This window comes from Mauremys mutica, chromosome 11, assembly GCF_020497125.1.
Source record: "Mauremys mutica isolate MM-2020 ecotype Southern chromosome 11, ASM2049712v1, whole genome shotgun sequence".
Taxonomy (NCBI): Eukaryota; Metazoa; Chordata; order Testudines; family Geoemydidae; genus Mauremys; species Mauremys mutica.
This window is the reverse complement of record NC_059082.1, coordinates 70,964,351-70,986,451: the sequence shown is the minus strand read 5'-3', so window position 1 is coordinate 70,986,451 and position 22,101 is coordinate 70,964,351. Positions and strand designations below refer to the sequence as shown.

At 39.8% G+C, this 22,101-nt stretch overlaps 1 protein-coding gene across 1 annotated transcript; it reads left to right on the top strand.

Annotated features, from left to right (window-relative positions):
* Positions 1-2,323: 2,323 nt before the first annotated feature.
* RAC1 (Rac family small GTPase 1) lies at positions 2,324-21,868 on the top strand. Its single transcript, XM_044979100.1, has 6 exons — positions 2,324-2,568; positions 13,295-13,366; positions 13,831-13,948; positions 18,130-18,192; positions 19,904-20,063; positions 20,235-21,868. Exons 1-6 carry the CDS (start codon positions 2,534-2,536, stop codon positions 20,363-20,365), a joined length of 579 nt encoding a protein of 192 aa, XP_044835035.1. The 5' UTR covers positions 2,324-2,533; the 3' UTR covers positions 20,366-21,868.
* The last annotated feature ends 233 nt before the right edge of the window (positions 21,869-22,101 follow it).

Here is a 22,101-nt window from a genome sequence, read left to right as displayed (position 1 = left end):
TTTTAATGGCTTAAGTTAAATATATATCTAAAACTTTTGTGGTATAAATATCTGACTACACAGTTAAAATAAACTAATAACAAAAGTTAAAAATGACTTAAATTAGTTTTAACATTTATTTGTAGATGTAAGTAAAAAAACCTGATCCACAAATAACCAGGTGGAAAGACTTTGAAAAGAACACGTGGATAAAGATTTGAGTTGCCTTTAACAGGACCATCATAATAATTTGTGCTAAAGCAAATGCTTTCTCCATGGCAACCTCTTTCCTTGTCTTTTTATCCTACTGAAGTCATTTTATGTTTTGTCATGGCATTCAGGTGCCATAAATATAACTGTGAAGAAAATAAAGTTATGATCTAATCACAGGAGTAAGCAAAAAGAATAAAGGTAAATGTGCAATGGATACTTTTGTATTTTATTATGATTATATACATAAAGAAGACTAAAAGTTGGGGTGTTATTTTAGTTAAAGTTGTTGTTTCTGTTTTTCACATTAGACATACTGGATCTAATGATTCATTCTGGATGAGCTACATTCAGTACAGGAAGTGGGGGAGGAGAGCAAAGGTGGCTGTACATGATCTTTGCACTTCCCTTATCCCCATGTTCTGGGACTATCCACAGGCCTGCTTAACACTACTAGCATGAGATCTGTGCTAATTTATGCTTAGCTGTCCATATAGCCTCCAAAGGCTGTTGCAACAGCCAAGAATAGCTGGAGCTCAGTGGCACTCTGGCCACACTTCTGTCCTAAACCACATCCCAGATAAATTCCTTGCAGTAGAGATGATTAAACCCTTAAGTTAGGGTATTCCCTGTGGAGCATATCCACTGCCTTTCTGACTTCTCCATCTGCTGAAATGTCTGGAAGGGGCTGTAGGGCAATGGAAAATCAGGTCCATCAGGATTTGACTTCCCTGTTATTGCTGAAGGACCCTCTGGAGGACTGGAGAGCTAAAAGGATAATGTTACTGCAAGAGACTGAAATCAGAGCAATTGACAGGGAGAAGGATTTGTAATCAGACAGTTTTAAAATTATTGGGATTTTTGTTTGTATAGTTTTTGTTAACACTCTTTTAACTCAACTCTTAACAGATGTTTAAAAGGAGAAAAATGTAATGTGATACCATCTCATGTGCTGACTTTGTGGTGTGATGTTATGTTGTGACATGACAAATCAGTGTCACAGCATCATGATGTAATGTCATGAGGTTGCTTTTTGTTTGTGAGGGCTCCCCAGAGTGGGGTGGGGGGACAAGTGGGGCAATTTGCCCCAGGCCCCGGAGGGGCCCCCACGAGAATATAGTATTCTATGGTATTGTAACTTTTTTTTAATGTAAGGGGCCCCCAAAATTGCTTTGCCCCAGGCCCCCTGAATCCTCTGGGCAGCCCTGGTTTTGACATGACAACCACCTCACATCGAAGAGCAATGACTAGGGTTGCCAATTCTGATTGAAGCTATTCTGGGAGATATTTTTCCCCAACATGATGTAATGTCATTTTCTTAAATACCCTGTTAAAATCTCCTGGATTGTTTTAAATAGTTGCTGGGATATCCATGCTGATTCTGAGAGACTCCAGGCAAATCCTGGAGGGTTGGCAACCCTAGCAATGATCCACCTGATAAAGGGGCTTCCCTAGGGCCTTCATGACAGGGAGATGTGGTCCCTTGTAGCACTAGGTCAGGATATGACACCACATCACATGACAAGAAGGCATGATGGACAAGCCTCCCTCCTAATAGAGGTGTGTATGCCAGTGTGTTGGTCTCATGCTGAGATTAGGGTTGCCAAGACTCCAGGATTGGCCTGGAATCTCCAGGAATTAAAGATGAAATCTCCAGGAATACATCCAACCAAAATTGGCAACCCCAGCTGAGCTATGGTGCCCAGACATGATGACTGTCTGTCTCACAAGGGCTGTGAGATGGTCCCATAGCAGGACCCCATGTCGCACTAGGACTGCCCAGATAAGGCCCTCTGGGTCACACTAAGGTCCTCTGTGCTCAGGAGGCGGCTGAGGCGAGTTCCCTGACCAGGTTAGTAGCACAAACATGGCGGCCCCTCCTTGTCTGAGGTAAGGGCAGGGACACCGAGCCTATCCGAAGCCGTTACTTTCGGAGGGGGACGTCCGAGCAGGACCGAAGACGGCCGAAGCCAAGCCCGCCGTGAATCACGTCTTGCCGAACACTAACGAAGCTGCGGCTGCCCTCGGGAGAGGGAACCCGAGGTTTTCCGAACGGTTCCGAAGCCGCGCCGCTGGCCGGGTGGGGGTAGACGAGCGGTTCCGAAGGCGGGGCCGCGGGTGCCGAGCGCGGCGAGGCCGGATGTGAGCGGAGCGGCAGCTTCCTGTTTCCTTGCAGCGCTCTCCGCTCCCAGCTTTGGGTGGTGGCCGCTGCCTCTTCCCCGCTTCCAGGCACTGAGGGCGGAGGCGGCCAGAGGCCGGTGCGGACCCGCGCGCCCCTAACCTCACGGACCTTCCCAGCAAGGGAGCAGCAGGAGCCGCAGAGGCTCGGCCCCGAGCAGCCCCGATGCAGGCCATCAAGTGTGTGGTGGTGGGAGACGGGTAAGTCCCGAGCGCTGCTTCTCCTTCCCCGGGTGGGACCCGACCACACCCTCCCCTCCCGCTCCCCGCGTGGGGTGGCCAGGGCGGGCCTCTCTCTCCGCGTGCCCCCACCCGTGGGGTGGCCGGGGCGGGCCCCTCTCTCCACCCGCTCCCCGGAGGTCCGTCTCCCCCATGGGGTGGCCAGGGCGGGCCTCTCTTCACCCCCCGCTCCCTGGGCGTCCCCACCCGTGGGGTGGCCGGGGCGGGCCTCTCTTCAGCCCCCGCTCCCGGGGGTCCACTACTCTTCCTCCCCCCCCCATAAGCTTTCCACACCCAGCCCCAGCCCAATTCCCAGGGCTCCCTGGTGGGAAGGGCTGCGTGTATAGGGTATTCTGAAGTAGGTGGCGTTGTAAATAACTGTGCAAGAAATTGATGGATCCCCAAGCTAGTGCTGGATGACATTGATGCAAAACGCTCCCCCCCCCAAATTTGTGGGTTCTCTGTATGAGTGTTGGCAGTGGCAGGTTATTTCAGGGTTGTGGGTACGTTTTGGGAGATGTGTACTGGTGTAGAAGCAGAGCCACCAGGGGACAGGACGGTGGTCCTTCCATTCCTATTGGCAAATGGGAGTGGGGGAGATATGGGATAAGGGGATGGCTTCAGAATTGCTAGGAAATGAGGGTGTTCCAGGCTCCCATAAGGATGTTGGTGAATGGTGGGTGCCCTAGAGCTCTGGGTTTATGCGGTGAATGGATAAGTATTCCAAAATTGGATGATTGGGTGGTGACTTGATACATAGTATTCATACTTACAAAAATAGGGGCCTTCCCTATATATTAGTGTGTGAGGGTGTGCACTCCATTTTGATGCTGTCAAAGAGATGGCCACTTCCCCAAGTTATTGTAGGGCTATTCCCTTATTCCTGACTGCTTCTAAACCACAATTGGTTTAGCAATGGACACAACTGTTTTCCTTGCTCCCTAATTAGATTTGTCATGTATAGTTTAAACAGTTCTTTCCTACTTTAAAGTTATATGGTAAAGGTACTGTCAAAGTAACTTAATGTAAAACTTATACTTTTATCACTAACATCTCTTTAATAGGACTTAATTATAGTAGTAATAAACACTGGCAGTTGTAGTTCATTGTTTTGATAGACCTATGCTTTTACAGCCAAAGATTAAAATGTAGATCAGTGTTTCTCAAACTGGGGTCTGCGGGACCTGCTGATCAAGTCCTCCCTCTCCCCCTATCTCCTGGAGGCTACTGAAGCCAAACCGGGAGATTTTAGGTGCTAAAAGTCCAGAGGTGCAGCAAGGCTAAGCCAGGCTCCCTGCCTATCCTGGCCCCGTGCCACTGCCGGAAGCAGCTGGCACATCTCTGCGGCCCTAGGGGCAGGGGAAGCGTAGGTCTCCGCGTACTCCCCGAGCACCAACTCTGCAGCTCCCATTGGCTGGGAACTGTGGACAATGGGAGTTGCGGGGATGGTGCCTGTGGGCAGGGGCAGTGTGTGGAGGCCCCTTGGCCCCCCTGAGTAGGAGCCGCAGTCCGAGAGATGTGCTGGTCACTTTCAGGAGCTGCCCGAGATAAGTGCTGCCCAGCCGGAGCCCACACCCCACATCCCCTCCTGCAGCCCAGCCTCCTGCTCCAGCCCAGACCCTGCACCCAAACTCCCTCCCAGAGCCAGCACCCCTTATCCCCTCCTGCACCCCAGTCCCCTGCCCCAGCCTGATGAAAGTGAATGAGGGTGGGGGAGAGTGAGTGACGGGGGAGGGGAGATGGAGTGAGCAAGGAGGCAGGAAGGGGTGGGGCCTTGGGGGAAGGGTTGAGTGGGGCAGGGGTTGGGGCTGAGCAGAGAGGCTTGAGGGTCCCCAAAAATTTTTAAATCAATTTAAAATCGATTGCTCCAGTTGCTGAAGCTTGAGAACTGCTGATTTAGATTATAAACTCAGAGTAGATTGTGATCTCTGCAGGGCAAGGACTGTATTTTACTATGTTTGTAGCTAGTAAGGTAGGGACTTGGTCCTAACTGGAGCCTGTATGTGCTACTGCAGTGCAAAAAATTATCAACCTGTCACATATTCATTGTCTGTAAAGAACTGTGTACACCTGTGGTACTTTGCATGCCCTATTATTATAATAGAATTAACTTTCTGATATAATTTGTAATGCGATTGAACCCGAGTTTATGCATAGTTCTACCTTTGTAAAGAACATGTTGGAAGGTGTGTATTGTGTGTTTTAGTGCTGAATGATGTTGAATAGGCTTCATAACAGGAAGCTCTTCCCAGCATCTTGGAAGCATTTTTTTTTCTTACTAGATGTCAGAGCTCATGGAGCATCACAGGGCAGCTGGAGAACAAGACTTGTTTTATGCAGTTTGTTTTTTTTCATAGAAACAAAAATCCCAGTGTAGTCTAAGCATAATTGGACATCACAGCAACCCAGTGTAGCTAGACTGAGAAGTGTAAGTACAGCTAGAAGAAATCACCATCAGCCCTGTGTCATTTAATGTGGTTTTCATCATGTTACTTGGGAATGATTGGTTTTCATTAACATTTAGACTGTTTAAAATAACTTTTAACAATGATGTCTTGACGCATTTGGCAAACTCTTCTAGTGCTGTAATTCATTGGCACTGGTAGGAGATCATTCTTTCACTTAGATTAAATTAATATAATGAAAGAGTAAATTAACTTTGATTTTTAAATCAACATCTTAATTCTTTGTCTAAAATATTTTATTAAAATTAATATTTTGTCTGCGTTAGATGTTCTGAAAGAATGAAATCTACCTGGGTTCAAAAAAGAATAAGATAAATTCATGAAGGATTGGTTTGTCAGTGGCTGTTAGCCAAGATGGTCAGGGATGCAACCCATGCTCAGAGCTACCCTCAACCTCTGACTGCAACAAAACAGGAGTGTATCACTCCAGAATTGCTCTGTTCTGTACTTTCTCTCTGAAGCTCTGGTCCTGGCCACTGTTGCAGACAGAATACTGGACTAGATGGACCATTGGTCTTACCAAGTATGGCAGCTCTTACTTATGTTCTTAGCAATTTTTTTCCTATTAACTTTTAAAATTTGATGAATAAAGAGCAAACAAGTATAACAGCTTATATACAAACTCTTCATAATGTGTTAATAATTTACAAGCTAATCGTAACAATACTTAAATTGTGATTGTACACAATATGAATGGTTAATAAATAGGTCAATTATTTATATTTCTCATTTTACAAACGGTTTCCATTTATAAAAATCTCACTAGCTTAACATAGCAAATTGTATTTAAACAAATTTTTGCCAGACCTAGTGTTGCTGATAATAAACTTAAATGCTATTTTCCATGTTTTGAAAAACACTTTAAAATGTTGAATAGAAGGAAACCACGTTGTGTATGGTGGCTCATTCAACAAAAAGTATGCAACATATTAAAAAAAACCCCAACAATGTGGTCCTATATAAGTATAATCTCACTGCAACCATTTTCAGAATTATTTTTCTTCTCTACTTTCTTGAAAACTAAAATGGTGTAATTTGCTTAAATTTTGTATATGTTTTTGAGCGAAGGGCTGACATATTCAATTTGCCTTTAATGCATATACCTCAGAAACTTTGCTGTCTCAATGGGATCTTGATCTGTGTGTTCCCATTTTGATAGCTCTTTAAGTCCATGATTGCATTTTTCCATATTTAATTACCTAATTCTGTGTTTTGACATTTAACTTGCTGCTTTTTTTTTTTTAAAGTACCAGCTTACCAGGTGATATAGAAGAAATATCTAAAAATGATTTTAAAATATATATGGAAGCCTTATAGTTTAATAATATTAAATGTTAATAGCAAATTGTATTTAAACAAATTTTTGCCAGACCTAGTGTTGCTGATAATAAATTTAAATGCTATTTTCCATGTTTTGAAAAACACTTTAGAATGTTGAATAGAAGGAAACCACGTTTATGGTGGCTTTATTAAACTATATAACTGAGATCCTGATTTGCTTACGTATACATATTAATTTGTGTATTCTTTGCCAAATTCTGCTAGAAAAAAACAAACCAGAATATATAAATGTACGTGTCATTGCTACTACTAAATTTCAGCATTTATGGACTGTTTGTCTTTAGCATACCATATGTGTACCTGGTTATGTATGCCTTAGACTTCATGCCTGAACCGATATTTATTGGGCACACAGTTGGTTAGAAAAGCACGGCAGTTTCTACGTATCTATCTTTAACATGAATATTGTTTCGGAGTGATAGATGGCAACTGTTGCTTTCTGAATTATTTTATTATGCAGAGAAATAAGATTGTATGATGTGCAACACTTTTCTGCTACTTACTTCGATATTGATTATTTATAAGGAATTCTTATTGAGGATGAGAATTTGGTACAAAAGCAGTGACACAAGTTATTTTTAGTGGAGTATTTTGGTTTCATTCAGGCTTGTTTAGATGCTTCAGTTAGGGAAGCAACTGGTTATTGTTATGGAATCCTGAGCGGTTTCATCTAATGAGAAGGGACAGTTCTGCAGTGGAAGTCAACTGATTACTAGGCACCACAGAAACAGCCAGACCTCTCATTGTATTGTAAGGGATTTTGTCATCCTTAATATATACTTAGAAATGAAACAGTGAATCAGTGGCTTCCCTTTATGAATGCAGTTGAAGTTGCTTTCCTTAACACAAAGATTTTCATTGACTGGAAGGCGATATTTAGTATAAATCAAAGCTGTGATATGTTTGATTCAATAGTTAATGGTTAGCTTTTCTATTATAAATTGTCTTCTGAGATTTATAACTTAGCTGTAAAAATTCTCCCAGATGGAAAGCTGAGCTTCATCTTGAAAATTACTAACCCTTAAATTTAGTAAAATATGAGGTAGGTTAGGCCACAAACTTATAGTTCTTGTTATATACTTAAAAAATAATGTTTTTCCTACTAAAGTGTTTAGGGCACTAGAGTAATACAGTGTTGTTGGTTCTTACGTATAAGACACAAGATTTAAAAAAACAACTAGTAGAAACTTAACTGTAAAAAAAAGTTCAGTTTTTTGCTTGAATTTAAATCAATATGGAGGCATTGTTTTAGTGCATAAAAGCCAATTGTAGCTTCATTGTCCAAGCTCAATGAAGTACAGAAAGTAAACAAAATAGTGAGATGTAAACCTTTCAGTTGATCTAAGGTATCAGTAGAACAAAGAAAAATTAAAAAAATATTAACTTGGCAATATCCCTTTAAAACAAAGACAATTGGCTTGTTTTAGTTCAGTGCAAATATTCTAAGTTGTTTCCAGTGGTGAAGCATTCCTGTAGTATGATGGTTCTTTAATTTTCATTCTGCTGAATACTTCAGCCTTTCCCATAGCCGTCTGTCAACTTTGGGGCCACTAGAGAGGCTGTTGGGGGCTGGAATTTGGGGAGCTGCTGTTACAACACACTTTTGAATTTAAAAATTAAAACTTTTGGTAGAATTCTGGTTTATCTAGAATAGTTCCTTTTGGGAAAGAAACTTAGGATTTAGTTCTCAGAACTGGTAGAATAAGATATTGGATCATTTCAAATAAAAGCTCCCATCACAGAGTCTCTAGGCTAGGGGTCGGCAACCTTTCAGAAGTGGTGTGCCGAATTTTCTTTACTCACTGTAATTTAAGCTTTCGCATGCCAGTAATACATGTTAATGTTTTTAGAAGGTCTCTTTCTAAAAGTCTATAATATATAACGAAACTGTTGTATGTAAAGTAAATAAGGTTTTAAAAATGTTTAAGAAGCTTCATTTAAATTAAAAGTGCAGAGCTCCCCGGACCAGTGGCCAGGACCCAGGCAGTGTGAGTACCACTGAAAATCAGCTTGCGTTCCGGAGGTTGCCTACCCCTGCTCTAGGCTCTGAGTAGTGTTAAACCCACAAAAAAAAAGTACACAGCTTTTTGACCAGTGTCAATGCTAAAATAGTTTCATCTACTATTTAAATTATATGAATTCTGAGAGAAGAGATGGGCCTTACACTGTGTACTGAAGGTCCATACGCTGGTTCAGGTGGATCGGGGGGGAAATAAATTCCACAGGGAAAAGCCTTTCCAGGAGGATTCTAACAATTCCTGGACATCTAAATTAAGTAAACTGTTAACCCAAGTGCCTCAGTTGGCCTCCATTGCCATGGTTGCAAACAAGTGCCATGTTCTCAACTTTAAAATTTCAGAAAATCTCCAGTTGTCATATTTCTGCCTGTGGCGATCCAGTGGTGTTAAAATTGGAGGGAATATTAATGTAGAGTGTCTGTCAGCATTTTTACCACAGTGCCATCTAACCCTGCTCAAACCAAATCTAGTGTTGTGCAAGACTTACCAAAACTTGCTAGTGTAGATATGGCCAAAGAAAGGCTTTCTTGGGTTTCCAGGATCCAAACCATGTAAAGTTTTGTAGATCAGTCAACACCTTGAATTGAACCTGGAAGCAAATAGGGGTTCAGTGCAGTCTTGGGAAACTTGGGGTAATATGCTCTGTGGAACACAGTGAAACCAGAATTATGCAGTCTCCTGTCTGCCTGTATTCTCTCAAATTAATTTAAAAACTTTCCATGATTTACAGACTATATTTTTTTGTTACAGCCTAATGTTACTAACTTCTGTTGATAGGATTGGAAGGCCATGGTTAAACAGTTGCTAGAAATTTTGTTGACCATTTTCAGATTAGTCATTTTCCCCCAATTAGTCATTCTATTAATACATCTCAATCTAAAGTTTCTGTGTATAAGGAATTGCCACTCACTATATGATTACAGCTCTTTCCTAGAAGAGCTGCCTTCATTCTGACTCTAAGCACTTTTCAAATGAAGTGTGTTAACATAATACTGAAACAGGAGATGAGGAATAAATGTAATGTAGGTTACCATAGCAAAGGTAGGCATTAAAGATTTATTTCTGACTTGGTAACCATACACATCTGATTCATAGGACAGAGAGCCAAGAGGCTAGAGAGGCAGGAAACATAGAATGGAACAAGTCTGAAACACAGGGCTGTAGAACTTGTTTTTTCTTGTTGATTTAATGACTTAGCCTGATTGTTGTACGGCTTTGTAGCACCAGGCAGTTCTTTTAAGCTTGGAATGAAATCTTTCACCACCACCTTCCTGGGATGCTCTGAATAACCCACAGCAGACTCACCATTCCCACTGCACAGTGAGGTGGAAAGGAAGACCTGAGTGCGAAAAATTGCCCTTCATTCATTGTTGCAAATAATGAATGGAATAGTCTTAGTTTTCAATACCTATCAAACCAATTGTCTTACATTTTATATTCAAATTGTTTATACTTATTGATGTTTTATGGGACCTATTGAGAATGGGGCATCAGGTGAAACATGCTCTGGAATCTTAAGACAGTATTGCCTCCGAGTCCTAAGGAAGCCTCTCATAGAATGTGGGACGTTGGTGCTCCAGAACTTCTAGGGTTTAAAGCTTTGACTTATTTATAATCTGGACCTATTCTATTCCTATTCTGTGGCACTCTGAAAGGCCTGGATCCATACATACTCTTTACAATTTCCTTCTTGGGATTGTTAATATACTGGACTCAGACACTTACAGGTATAGAAGCCTAAGAATACTCAATTGGTTTAATGATATTAAAACAATACAATGGGCTCCTGTATTCAGAGAATGCTGGTTTACTCCAAAACACTTGGAAACTCCCCATTTGTGTACAAAGGTTTATAATATTTAGAGTGATGTTCCTCTTAAAATCACTTTGCAAACATTATTCCTCACAACCACCCTGTGAGGTAAGTAATTATCCCTACTTCACAGGTTGGGAAAACTGCAAAAGGGTCTGTGATTTGCTCAAGGGCACTGTATTGCAACTGGGATTAGAATTTGAGAGTCTCTGGCTCTTAGTCCTGAGCTTGACTGACTAGACTTTACTCCTCTTTCCTTTTATTTACATACACCTCATTGTTTCTCTGTTATATGCTGTGAATGCTAAACTTTTAGGACTGCCATGAAGGATGCAACTTAACTGCCTCTGTTTTCATAATGATAAACTGCAGCTGTTTCTGCTTCATTTCAATATGCCACTGAAGTGAATCCTTGAAGTAAGCATTTACTGGCTGCCCAAGGATAGTCCCATCCCTGGTCCGCTCGCATTAATTTCCAGCTCCTGACGCAAATCTCAGTTTCCCCACGTGTTCCTGATTGACAAATTGCTAGGCCACTTTTTTGCATACATCTTAAAGCCACCTGAAAGATATCTACTACAGTAAAATATGCAAAACTGAAGCTTACCAAGTACAGAATTTAATGCCATAAATTAGAGGTGTATTTGAGCACAAAACACATTGGAAATTTCAAGAGGAAATTGCAGCTAATATAACAGAAGAGCAGTTGAAATTTACTTTCCTTACTGCTTCAAAATTAGTGTGAACAATTTATTTATATCATTGAATTATAAGAGTTTATATCAGAGTAATGAGAAAAAACTTTATTAGGTGAGACAAAAAGCTACAGCAGATTGAGCAATATGCTATGCGTCAATCTGCCACCGAGGGCTAGTCTATACTGGCAACGCTAAAGTGCTGCTGCGGCAGCGCTTTAACATGGCTTGTATGGTCACGGCAGAGCGCTGGGAGAGTGTTTCCCAGCGCTCTAAAAAACCCACATCCACGAGGGGCACAGCTACCAGCGCTGGGGGCACTGTCTACACTGGCGGTTTACAGTGCTGAAACTTGCTGGGCTCACCAAGGTGTGTTTTCACACCCCTGAGAAAGAAAGTTGCAGTACTGTAAATTGCCAGTGTAGATACGCCCTGAGTCAGAAACAGTTAAAAATTACATATGGACCTGTGGGATAAATTCCCAGACAGGCACTAGTATGGGCAGATCACAACGGCCTCGTTGAATATTCTAGTTTTCAGTCATTAAGAACAATTGAATGGCTTGTCAAGCAAACAAAGTATTGTTGAATTGATTAAGCAAGTGTTCTGGAGGAACCTGTTGCAGGCAGAGTTGTGATGTACACAGTAACTTCTAGCTCTAACGGAGCACATGGTCCACCTAACCTGCTTTCATTGTTGAACCACTAGAGATGATTAGTAGCAATAGTGTAGGGGTTGACTGTTGCAAAGATTATCAAAATATTCAAACAAGGTCTTTTTACCCTTGGAAGGGAAAGAGGAAATCCACATTAAAGTAACTAGATGCTTTCACAAACCAGACAAAATATGTAGTTGTCATGGTGATAGTAAACATGATAAAACTGCCACAGGTGTTAACTCATAATGTTTTAGAGCCAGAAAGCCTATGTATATTAAGGCCCCTGACTAAAATCCTTTTGTAATCCTTGCAGTAATATCTTTCCTCATGCAAAAGCTAAGGACATTTTTAGCGGTAGTATTGACTAGTTGCTAGGATTTCTTTGTGTAACAACTACGTACTTAGGTAAGACTTTGCAGCAGATAACCTGCCTTTAATGAGTTTCTTACCCATATGAGATGCACAAAGTATAAGAGTTGCATGAGTCATAGTGTAATGGAAGTACAGTAAGGATTAAAATGTTGCTGATGCATACATTTTGGACAATCAGTATTTGATGATAAAACATCTGCCTGAAAACACTTTGCCTTTTGAATAGAAGTTCATCTGTTCAAGTGAGGAGTAAGCATCAGAAAGAACATAATCCCCTGGTGATATTATCCTTTCTGCAGTAACTAATTGTGAAGTGATCCTCTGGAAAATGTTATAATATCAAAGGATTATACTCTTCAAATGAGGAACAAGTATCAGGACCAGATGAACTCTTAAGCATTAGAAACCTATTTTTAATGAAATTTCTGTCTCTGTCTCTCTCTCAAAAAAAAAAAGTTATATAGTCAAACCTTAATTATCCCAACCCTTGTTAATTGAACCTGTTACCAAAGATCAGCTACCTGCCTTAATATTTGAGTTTAGTTAATGCTGGGGAGAAGGGAGCTGGCTATCAGGCTTTCAAAGAAACCCAGAGCATAGGCTTTCTCCTCAATTATCTGGAGGAGTTTGGGTTTCTTTGTGGGAGAATCTTTGCGTAACCTGGATTCAATGTTAGGATAGAATTAGCTCTAAATGAGTTTTCCATGATATGTCTGCGGGTTTCTAAGGAAGTGATACTGTATCCAGGATCTCATTCTGCCATTTTAGCAAATGTTGGTGAGGACTGCTACTCCTGTTTCCCCCACCCCTATAATGTGGCATTTTGATAAGAAATTGGCAATAGTTTCTTAAAAGTTGACTGGTGTAAGGAAAATAAAGTTGTCTTATAAAAGGAATAACAAGTCAACTTTGAATTGTATGAAGGCTGAGGGGAGATATTCCTTTCAGTTTTATGAATGTCAAGAACTTTGTGCTAATTATGGCTATCACAGTACTGTTCAGGGAGTGAAATTGGTCAAATGATAGCAGAAATTGGTTTTCTGGCTAGGACATATGACTTTTTTGTAGCTAAAATCCAAACAAAGTCTGGTAACTTTTTATTGCCCCTTCATATTTTAGGAGATCTTACATTATTTGGTTCTGTCTGCTACTGAGAAGCTTAAGTTTATCTTCTGACTGATGTTTTTACTATTGGAAAGTCACAGAACATTGAGCACTGACAATTCAAGTTTCAGCTTAATCTCACTTCAAATGGCAAAATGAAATGGTTTCTGCTGAAGGGCTGTTTATTCTCCTTTGCATGTAAGAGAGAGCACTTAACCATTAATACACTTTCTCTTTTACAGTGCTGTAGGTAAAACATGCCTACTCATCAGTTACACAACCAATGCATTTCCTGGAGAATACATACCCACTGTGTAAGTATATCAATAAAACCCTATGAACTAATTTATGTCAAAGTCTGTATACTAGCCACCGTTGGTGGTGGTGGTTTTTAATTGTGTAAATCAGTTGAAAACATCACCTTTTAGTTTTCTCTTAATAAAAGCTTAACTCAGCATCTAGATTTATTTAAAAGTACTTTTGGCTTCTTGGGCTAACTTTTATATTTGGTGTCCGTCATAGGTAGTGGTATCCATGTAGTATTTATAGTACATTTTTGATCAGCTCACTTCCACTCTGCTTACTAATTAGTTTATACTGGGATGACATTTGATGGCGGAGATAGGTGGACTAGAGTTTGATTTTTTTCCAGCTGTAATCTTTGTGACGAGGACTCTACAGAAGATCTCAATCTTTGTAGTTTACTGTAAAAGATAAATTTATTGGCTTGCTATTATTCACAAGAAACACTTCAACTAATCTTTTTTTAATTCTGTAGCTTTGACAACTACTCTGCTAATGTAATGGTTGATGGAAAACCAGTCAACCTGGGTTTGTGGGATACAGCTGGACAAGAGGACTATGACAGATTACGTCCGTTATCCTATCCACAAACAGTAAGACTTATAGAGACTATGAGATATTTGAAAGCATGTGTATAGCCTAAATAGCCCTATAAATGTCTGATTGCTTCTTTCTTGAATCATGCTAAGATTTTTAACACTTCTTCATATTAAGATATCAAATTTAATGGTAAAATTGAACTCTGGCAAGTTTACTCTGAATGCTGCAGCTGTAATACTTGGGTCTTCTATCTGTCTCCAGTTGAAGAGATGTTGAAACCTTCACACATTTATTGTTCATACACTGAGGCATGCTGGCTTTATGTGCATTTGGAGACCCACAACTGACTGGAATATTTAATTGAAAAATAAATTTTGATGAACTGAGTAATCTCAATAGCAAGTCTGGTGACTAAGGTTCGCATCCCGCCAAAAGCAAGATCTGGTTTTCGGGCATGCTGTTTGGCTCCAGTCTGACACTCATTGCTAAGCACTTGACGTCATTCAGCTTCTCATTTGATTTGGAGGATGGTATTAAATGTGAAAGAGCCACACTCTCTTTTCTTGGGGTTGACATGGAGTATGTTAGAGCTCTTAAGTTATTTCAGGCCAAGAGTATTTATGATACACTTATAATTTTTATTATAACATCAGGAGAAATGTATTTGTGGTTTCATTGCTTGCAACTAGTTAAATCCTGAATCTGCATAGACTGTGCCTTGCTCTTCCATATACAGGAGGATGAAGTAGTCTGCTCCGTTCTCTCAAGTGCTGCTGCCACCACAGCTCAGCTAATCTCTTTAGATACTAGTTTCCTGAAGCTATTTTCTGCCAAACTCAATGGTCTTGTTTTGAGCTAGACTTTATCTTATAGAACTGTCCGTCCACTAGAAGAAAGTGGTAAACTTGCAGCTTTCTCATAGTAATTACTAGCCATTATAAATTGTCTGAAACTCTATTTCATGTTCTCTAATATTAAAATGCAAAACTACTTCATTTCTTATATAATTTCATTTCTCTGCTGAATAAGATGGATTTCACTCGGTGAAAGCAAACTTAGTTTTGTAGTTTATTCGTCTTCATTCACAGTTTTCATTCATATGCTATGGTCACCAATCCTCACAATAAGGTTTTCTTCTCAACCATGAGATCAGAGACTGTCAACTATAGATGGTCCCTACAAAACTTGCAGTTATCTATGCACTCTCTCGTATGCAGGAGCAGTAGTGGGTTATTTAAAACAAATGAAACTTCCAGGCATGTTTAGGAGACTCTCAGCACCTTAACATCTTTTTTTCTTCTAACACAGTGGTTCTCAACCAGGGATACTTGTACCCCTCCAGGGTGTACATCAACTCATCTAGATATTTGCCTAGTTTTACAACAGGCTACATAAAAAGCACTAGCGAAGTCAGTACAAACTAAAATTTCATACAGATAATGACTAATTTATACTGCTCACTGAAATGTAAATACAATATTTATATTCCAATTGATTTATTTTATAACTGGTAAAAATGAGAAAGTAAGCCATTTTTCATTAATTCGTATTTTTGTCTGATTTTGTAAACAAGTAGCTTTTAAGGGAGGTGAAACTTGGGGTACACAAGACCAATTGGACTCCTGAAAGGGGTACTGTAGTCTGGAAAGGTTGAGAACCCCTGCTCTAAAAAACATCACAACATGGAGAATGGCTCATTGGGAACCCGCCAAATGGTGAGAAAAGGTAGAACTTTAAAGTGCATTGAACGGTCGTGTTTCAAACCTATATACAGGGGACAAAATGGTGGTTTGTTCAACCTGCTGGGCACTCAGACTATTTAAACTTCTAGGGCTAGTACTCAATCAACAGATCAGTTACAGTAAATAATAGAAATGTGAGTTGATAGAGACCTGGTGTTAGAGGTTGATATTTGTTCTGCACCCAGGTTGATGTAGTAGTAACTTCCTTCTCACGTGGCGTTGCAATGTTCTGATACTAATTCACATTTTAAACTTCACTGCTTTAATGTATTCTGTTCTCACAGTATGGAAAATCTTTGAGGATTGGTAAACGTGACACATGAATGAGAGGAAAAATTCTTACCTAACTTTTTTTTTTACTGTGTGACTCTTACCCACTCCAGTGTGGCTTAACTTTTATTTGTTTTAAAGAGATGAGCATGCTTAGCAGTGTTTACTGTTCCTAGTCATCTTTATCAATATAGGTAGCTAAATCTACAGCTTTGGAAGAAGTAGTTCTAGTGGGTTTTTCTAGGTGTCTGGTGACTTCCAAGGGAGATCCCCTTTTGAGAAGGAAAGCTGTGTTGTGAGGATTGGTGAGAATAGTAATGCTGCGAAGAAATGGTCAGGTAATAGCAAACTTTACATTAAAGTTACTCCTAAACTTCATTTGTCTCGTACTGTTATTAGGTTGGAGGAACCAATGATAACAATTTAACTTCCAGTCTGAAAGATCAACCTATTGCCGTATGTAAAACTTTCAATAAGCTTAAGTTCCAAGTTCTGTTGCCTTGTTTTTCCTCACAATAATAGTGATAAATTGGCCCCTATTTTACTAAACAATAGCTGTTCCCTTGTACTTAAAGTTTAACTCTTGGGACACTATTACTGCATTATAGGTCTGAGCACCCACTACTATCATACCTCTTTAAATCAATGCTTTTCTTAAGAGTAAAGTGTTTCTTGCATAACAAGCAGATAAAATGTGTTTTCCTCCTGTGTTTTGGATTAGATTTTTAATACAGAAGGGTAACCTGAAAGTTGCAAATAACCTATAGAACTTCCTGTACACTCAAACATTTGATTACCTGGAATTGTAAAGGGGAGAAGTGAACCTGCACGACATGCAGAACTAGAGATTTGCCATAAACTTGCAGAATTGGAAAACTGAAGTAGTGGCCATAGTATCATCTTTCTTCTTCTGGTGTCATGGTTGGGGAAACTTGCTGGGGTAATGCATGAAGGACTGGGTTGCAAGTGCTTAGCAGTGCAGATGTCAGAAGCAAACCTAACAGAAAGCCTTGAAATGCAGTACAATCAACTAACATTCTGAAATGCCTCTGATTCCTTAATAAACTTGTGTTTTTATTTGTATTTACTCCAATGTGAAAAGTGGGTCAAGAGAAGCTGGAGCTTTGTGTAATACTTTGTTCAGGTGTAAGATTTATGTAGGACGATTGCAGTGATCTTCAGATGACCAGATTTAGAAATTAATCTTCTAGTTAACCAAATTTAAACACTTTCCCAAAATAATTTAGAAGCAATCAGGATATGAACCTTATCAGCCTTTGACATTTATATTTTGGTGCATTTGCACATAAACCTTATTTCCCATCTCTTCTATCTTTCCCTGAATGATTGTTTTTTCACCCAATCTCTTCCTTGCAATAAAATTCACCCCTCCGCCCCCCTCAACTGAAAGGGAAGGGGATGACTTTTTTAAAAGGCCTTTCTTCTCTGGCCCAATCATCAAGGAATGGAGTGGGCTAGTAAGATCGATTTGCATGCCAATTTTTTTTACATGCCTGATCCTAGCTGGGAGGGAGGAGGGAAATGCTAGTGTTTCACATTAACATTCTGTATAATAGATTCAGAACTCACACAGGATTCATTTAATCTGTGCACAACAGTCCTGATCTGGAAATTGTTTACTGGATGCAAGAAAATGTCTGCTTAGATGGTTTAAGGATATTTTACATAGAAGTAGTCATTTAATGCTGGCCAGCTGACGTGATTTCTCAGAGCCATACTCCATGTTGCACCCATTCCCTCAGACCAGAAAATCTCCCCTGAACTGGTGTGATTTGCTTTCAGGAGTAATGGAGCAGTAACACTTTCTACTTAAGCACACAACTAGCACATTAGTGCAGGATGTTGTTTAAATCTTGCATCACTTGGCCTTTCATTGTGTCCAAGCTGAAAAAGAGACAGGAGACTGCAATTCTAGTGACTCTTCTCTTACTGTTACCCACAGAATTCTACTTCTCCTTCCATCAACATGTCATGGGCTCCTCCAAGGTTCTACTATTTTTTTCTGTGTCTGAATAGCTTAGCAAGAGTAGATGTGCTGGGAGTAAGATTCTGAAATGCTAACATGCTGCTAGCACAACTATTCTAGCAGTTACTGACTAGATGCCTCGAGTAGCTGAATAGAAACCTATCTTATATTAAAGAAGATACTGTTTGTTCTCCAGTGGTTACTGTATTGGCCTAACTCAACATTTGTTTTATAGGATGTCTTCTTAATTTGCTTTTCCCTTGTGAGTCCTGCATCTTTTGAAAATGTCCGTGCTAAGGTAAGTGTAGGCTAGTGTCCCCTTCTTTCCTTGGAGAGACTAATCCCTGTACTGTTCCTTTGCTTTACAGTAGGAATTAAAGGAAAAACTAGGTCACATGTTCTATGAAATTCTTGTGTGAAGACATTAGTAATGTTGGAGTTTAGTAGGTGTCATTTAAATTACATGATTGAATAATGTTTGCAGTGTTGTAGCCGTGTTGGTCCCAGGATATTAGACAGACAAGGTGGGTGAGGTAATATCTTCTATTGGACCAACTTCTGAGGGTGAAGGAGACAAGCTTTTGAACTGCACAGAGCTCTTCTTCAGGTCTCTGCAAGTTTATGACCTGAAGAAGAGCGCTATGCAGCTCAAAGGCTTGTCTCCTTTACCCACAGAAGTTGGTCCAATGAAAGATATTACCTCACCCACCTTCTCTTTCTGTGATTAAACAATGCTACTTTGCCTGTAAAGGAGAAATCCAGAATTTTGCTGCTTTCAGCCATGTCAGTTGATTAATCTTAAAAGTTCTTTTTAGCAGTGCAGTGCACCTGCTACATTTCAAACTAGAATCTTTTTCCTTGACGTGGGATGGTAAGGAAAAAAGTAATTGACAAAACTGTTAGGAAAATGATAAAATGCAAGGCAGCGGCTAAATGGAATACACAATCTTATCAACCTATTTTAAGATGTCAGGCGGTATGGGGAGCTCTTAAAGGCACATTTGATAGCAAAGAATTTGAAAAAGTACGTAGGCAAAAGGGTCAAATTTTGGTGATGGTGGAAGACTTGATCTAGGCTCTGGGCTTTGCCTGCTGAGTAACCAGAAAATTAGCTGGCATTCAGAAGCTTATTTTATTCCTATCACATGTTTCCATTGGTAAAGAGAAATGATCCATTCTGCATGATGGAGAGCTGTCACAGATGGTCTGTATTATCGTGAATGTATTCTCCTTCTTTTACAAAGCCACATCAGGATTTTTCAGCCTGTAGAAGTCAACTGTCCTAGATAAGAAAGGAGTTAAGTCAGTCTGTGATGTTAAATGCTGGATGCCATGCTTACTGGCCCAGGTTCACAAAGCCAAAATTTAGCTGCTGTGGGGGGGATCCCTTTTTGGATCCTGTCCTTGTTATGCTTAATAGTCAATGGATCTCGAACAAGGGGGTGTATTTCAATTTGGGCACACATTGATTTTACAATTTACAGTTTATTGAAAGACATGGGAGGGTATTTCTTCCATGCACCCACCCACCCCTCCGTCTTGGTAATGTCCAGTATACCTAGTCTGGGGTATCTGTGCCTGTAATTACACTCCTGAGCCCAGATGGACTTTAACTGAAATTTTTCTGCTAACTGTTGAATTGCCCCAAAAGTTTCCTTACTCCTGTCAAACCAGTGAACAAAGGGCATTTCCACTGAGTATTTACTACTGTCTGGACCAGCTGGTTGCATGTGACCCAATTAGCCCACAGCTGTGTGCTAAAGGCCACGGGTGTGCCTGGGGTCCCAGGTAATAAGTTGAGAATCACCGGTCTGGACAGAGTGACTGTCACCTGTCTTGTGATTAGAGAAGGAATATTTTGGGGGAACCTGACCTTTAATTTCTTTCTTTGCCCCACACTTCTACCTACCTTACCGGAATTTTGCGAGGCTTTAATGATTTGTAAAGTGCTCTGAGGGTCTTCGATGACAGTTGCTACACAAGTACATATTTGCATCCTTTTTTTGCAGTGGTATCCAGAGGTGCGACACCATTGCCCTAACACTCCCATCATTTTAGTGGGTACCAAACTTGATCTTAGAGATGATAAAGACACTATTGAAAAGCTGAAGGAGAAGAAATTGACTCCAATCACCTATCCACAGGGCCTTGCCATGGCAAAAGAGATTGGTATGATTTTTACTGAATTACATTGACTCTACCTGAAATTCATTGTTCATAGAATAGGAGACTGTTTAATTTTAAGAGGAGATACTGCTTTTAACTGACTGTCAAAAACAGAAACAAGGGTATCAATGTAGAGAATTGTTTTGTAACTTCAAACCTTCTGGCTTTCTGCAGGTGCAGTGAAATATCTAGAATGCTCAGCACTTACACAGCGAGGCCTCAAGACAGTGTTCGATGAAGCTATTAGAGCAGTTCTCTGCCCCCCTCCTGTAAAGAAGAGGAAGAGAAAATGTCTGCTGCTGTAAACGTTACCCTGCCCCACTCCCACTCCGAACCTTGTGTGCTTTGCTCAGAACCAGGGAGCATTCACATTCAATGCCAAGTTTTCTGTTATAAATTAGTTCTCTTCCATACAATTTTTGAGTCAATCAACAATTTCATGGTTTCATTTGTTTAAAGTATGAAAACTGCTTTTCAAATCCTACTAAAAGTGAAATCCTAAAAAATGACAAACCTATGTAAAGCCTTATTTTTAAAGTCCTATTCTTGCTCAGATTAATCAAGTGTTGCCAAACTATCTGCTGAATTAAGTTGCATTGTTGTGCTATGAACACTAAGCACTAAACTATTTTTAAGACTGTTGTCTTTAAGAAAACTCTAATGTCTGTAGGAAATGCAAAACACTCTAGTTTTTCACAAATATGTAACAGTACGGTATCCTTAGGAAAATGTTGCAGTCTAATGTAAATGTTTTCTCAACCTGTGGTTGTTGCAGAGCATTGTATATCAAACCTAAAGGATTAAGATAATTGACTATATGACTGACCTGAGTCTCAGTAAAAAATGCTTTATCACTGGTAAGGGCTTGGTTACAATCTAGTTCTTGCTGCTCTGATTAAAGATAAATATTCTTACTGAAGTATATGTACTCCTCTTGACAGCATTGTATTGTGATGGGTAAGTGAAACACATCTGGTTTGATCAAGTGATATTGCCAGACAGTATTTTGACACTGTACAGACCAATTTACACTACATTGTCAACTGAGTGGTTAAGCTGAATAGATTTTTTTTGTCACAGGTAAAATCAGTAACAGTAAAATTAACTTGTCACAAATATGCAGTAGATGAAAAAGAGGTTGGTGTTTATAGGTAGGTTTTTGAATTTACTTTCAAGTAGGGCATTCATTTAATACAACTTTGAACTGGTCATTCCCACAGATGTTATATTTAGTAAATGCTTTTCTTGTAGAATTTCTTCTTATTGAGCAATATAACTTGTATTTTAAAACCTTTCTGATATTAGCATTTTTGTGTTTTTTGTAGATTAGAAAATTTAAGCATATCCTTATTTTCCTGTTACTTCTGATCCAGTAAGTTACGCGCTTTCTGAGGCGTTTTCTTTAGCCTTCTAGTCATTAGGTGTAAAAATCATGTGAAACAATTTACAAGTTTTAGTAATTTTTATACTTTAGACCTTTGTAAGCTATGAACCTTCTCAAACATTACTTTGCCAGGTACCCCAACACTAACATGACTAATGCTGACAATTTTTCTTTAGCTCACCTACATGTGCATCTCGTTGATTTATCTGGTAATGGTAACTTGGGTCTGTGAGGTTCTGTAACTTAGTGCTAACAATGTTCTGTACATCCTAAACTGGCAAGAATACAATGTTGAACTACACCCTTCAACCACTAGAACAAAATTTAAAAATCAAGTCGCAAAATTGTGAAGTTTTTACATTGATCTTTTGCTAATGCAGTTAGTATGTTTTGCATGTATGACTTAATAAATTCTTGAATCACATCATTGGTAATGCTTGATTTTTTTTGTCAAAATGGTCTTAAATCTTTATTGCAGAAGTGTGAGTGCTTGCTATTTATAGCAGAATAGAACTGGCTGTCTTTCAGTAATATGTAAGTACATGCTCTTCAAAACAAATGAATTCCAGGTTGCTAGATGTCATGGGGTTAGGGATTAAAAAAACTAGTTCTCGAGTCACTAACCCAAGAACAGTGCTGAGAGAAGTTTGCTGGCCC

Coding starts and splice junctions, on each gene's coding strand:
- RAC1 (XM_044979100.1), top strand. CDS start 2,534: ATGCAGGCCATCAAGTGTGTGGTGGTGGGAGACGG. Junction 13,949..18,129: donor CGTTATCCTATCCACAAACA/GTAAGACTTATA, acceptor TTTGTTTTATAG/GATGTCTTCTTAATTTGCTT. Junction 20,064..20,234: donor TGCCATGGCAAAAGAGATTG/GTATGATTTTTA, acceptor GGCTTTCTGCAG/GTGCAGTGAAATATCTAGAA.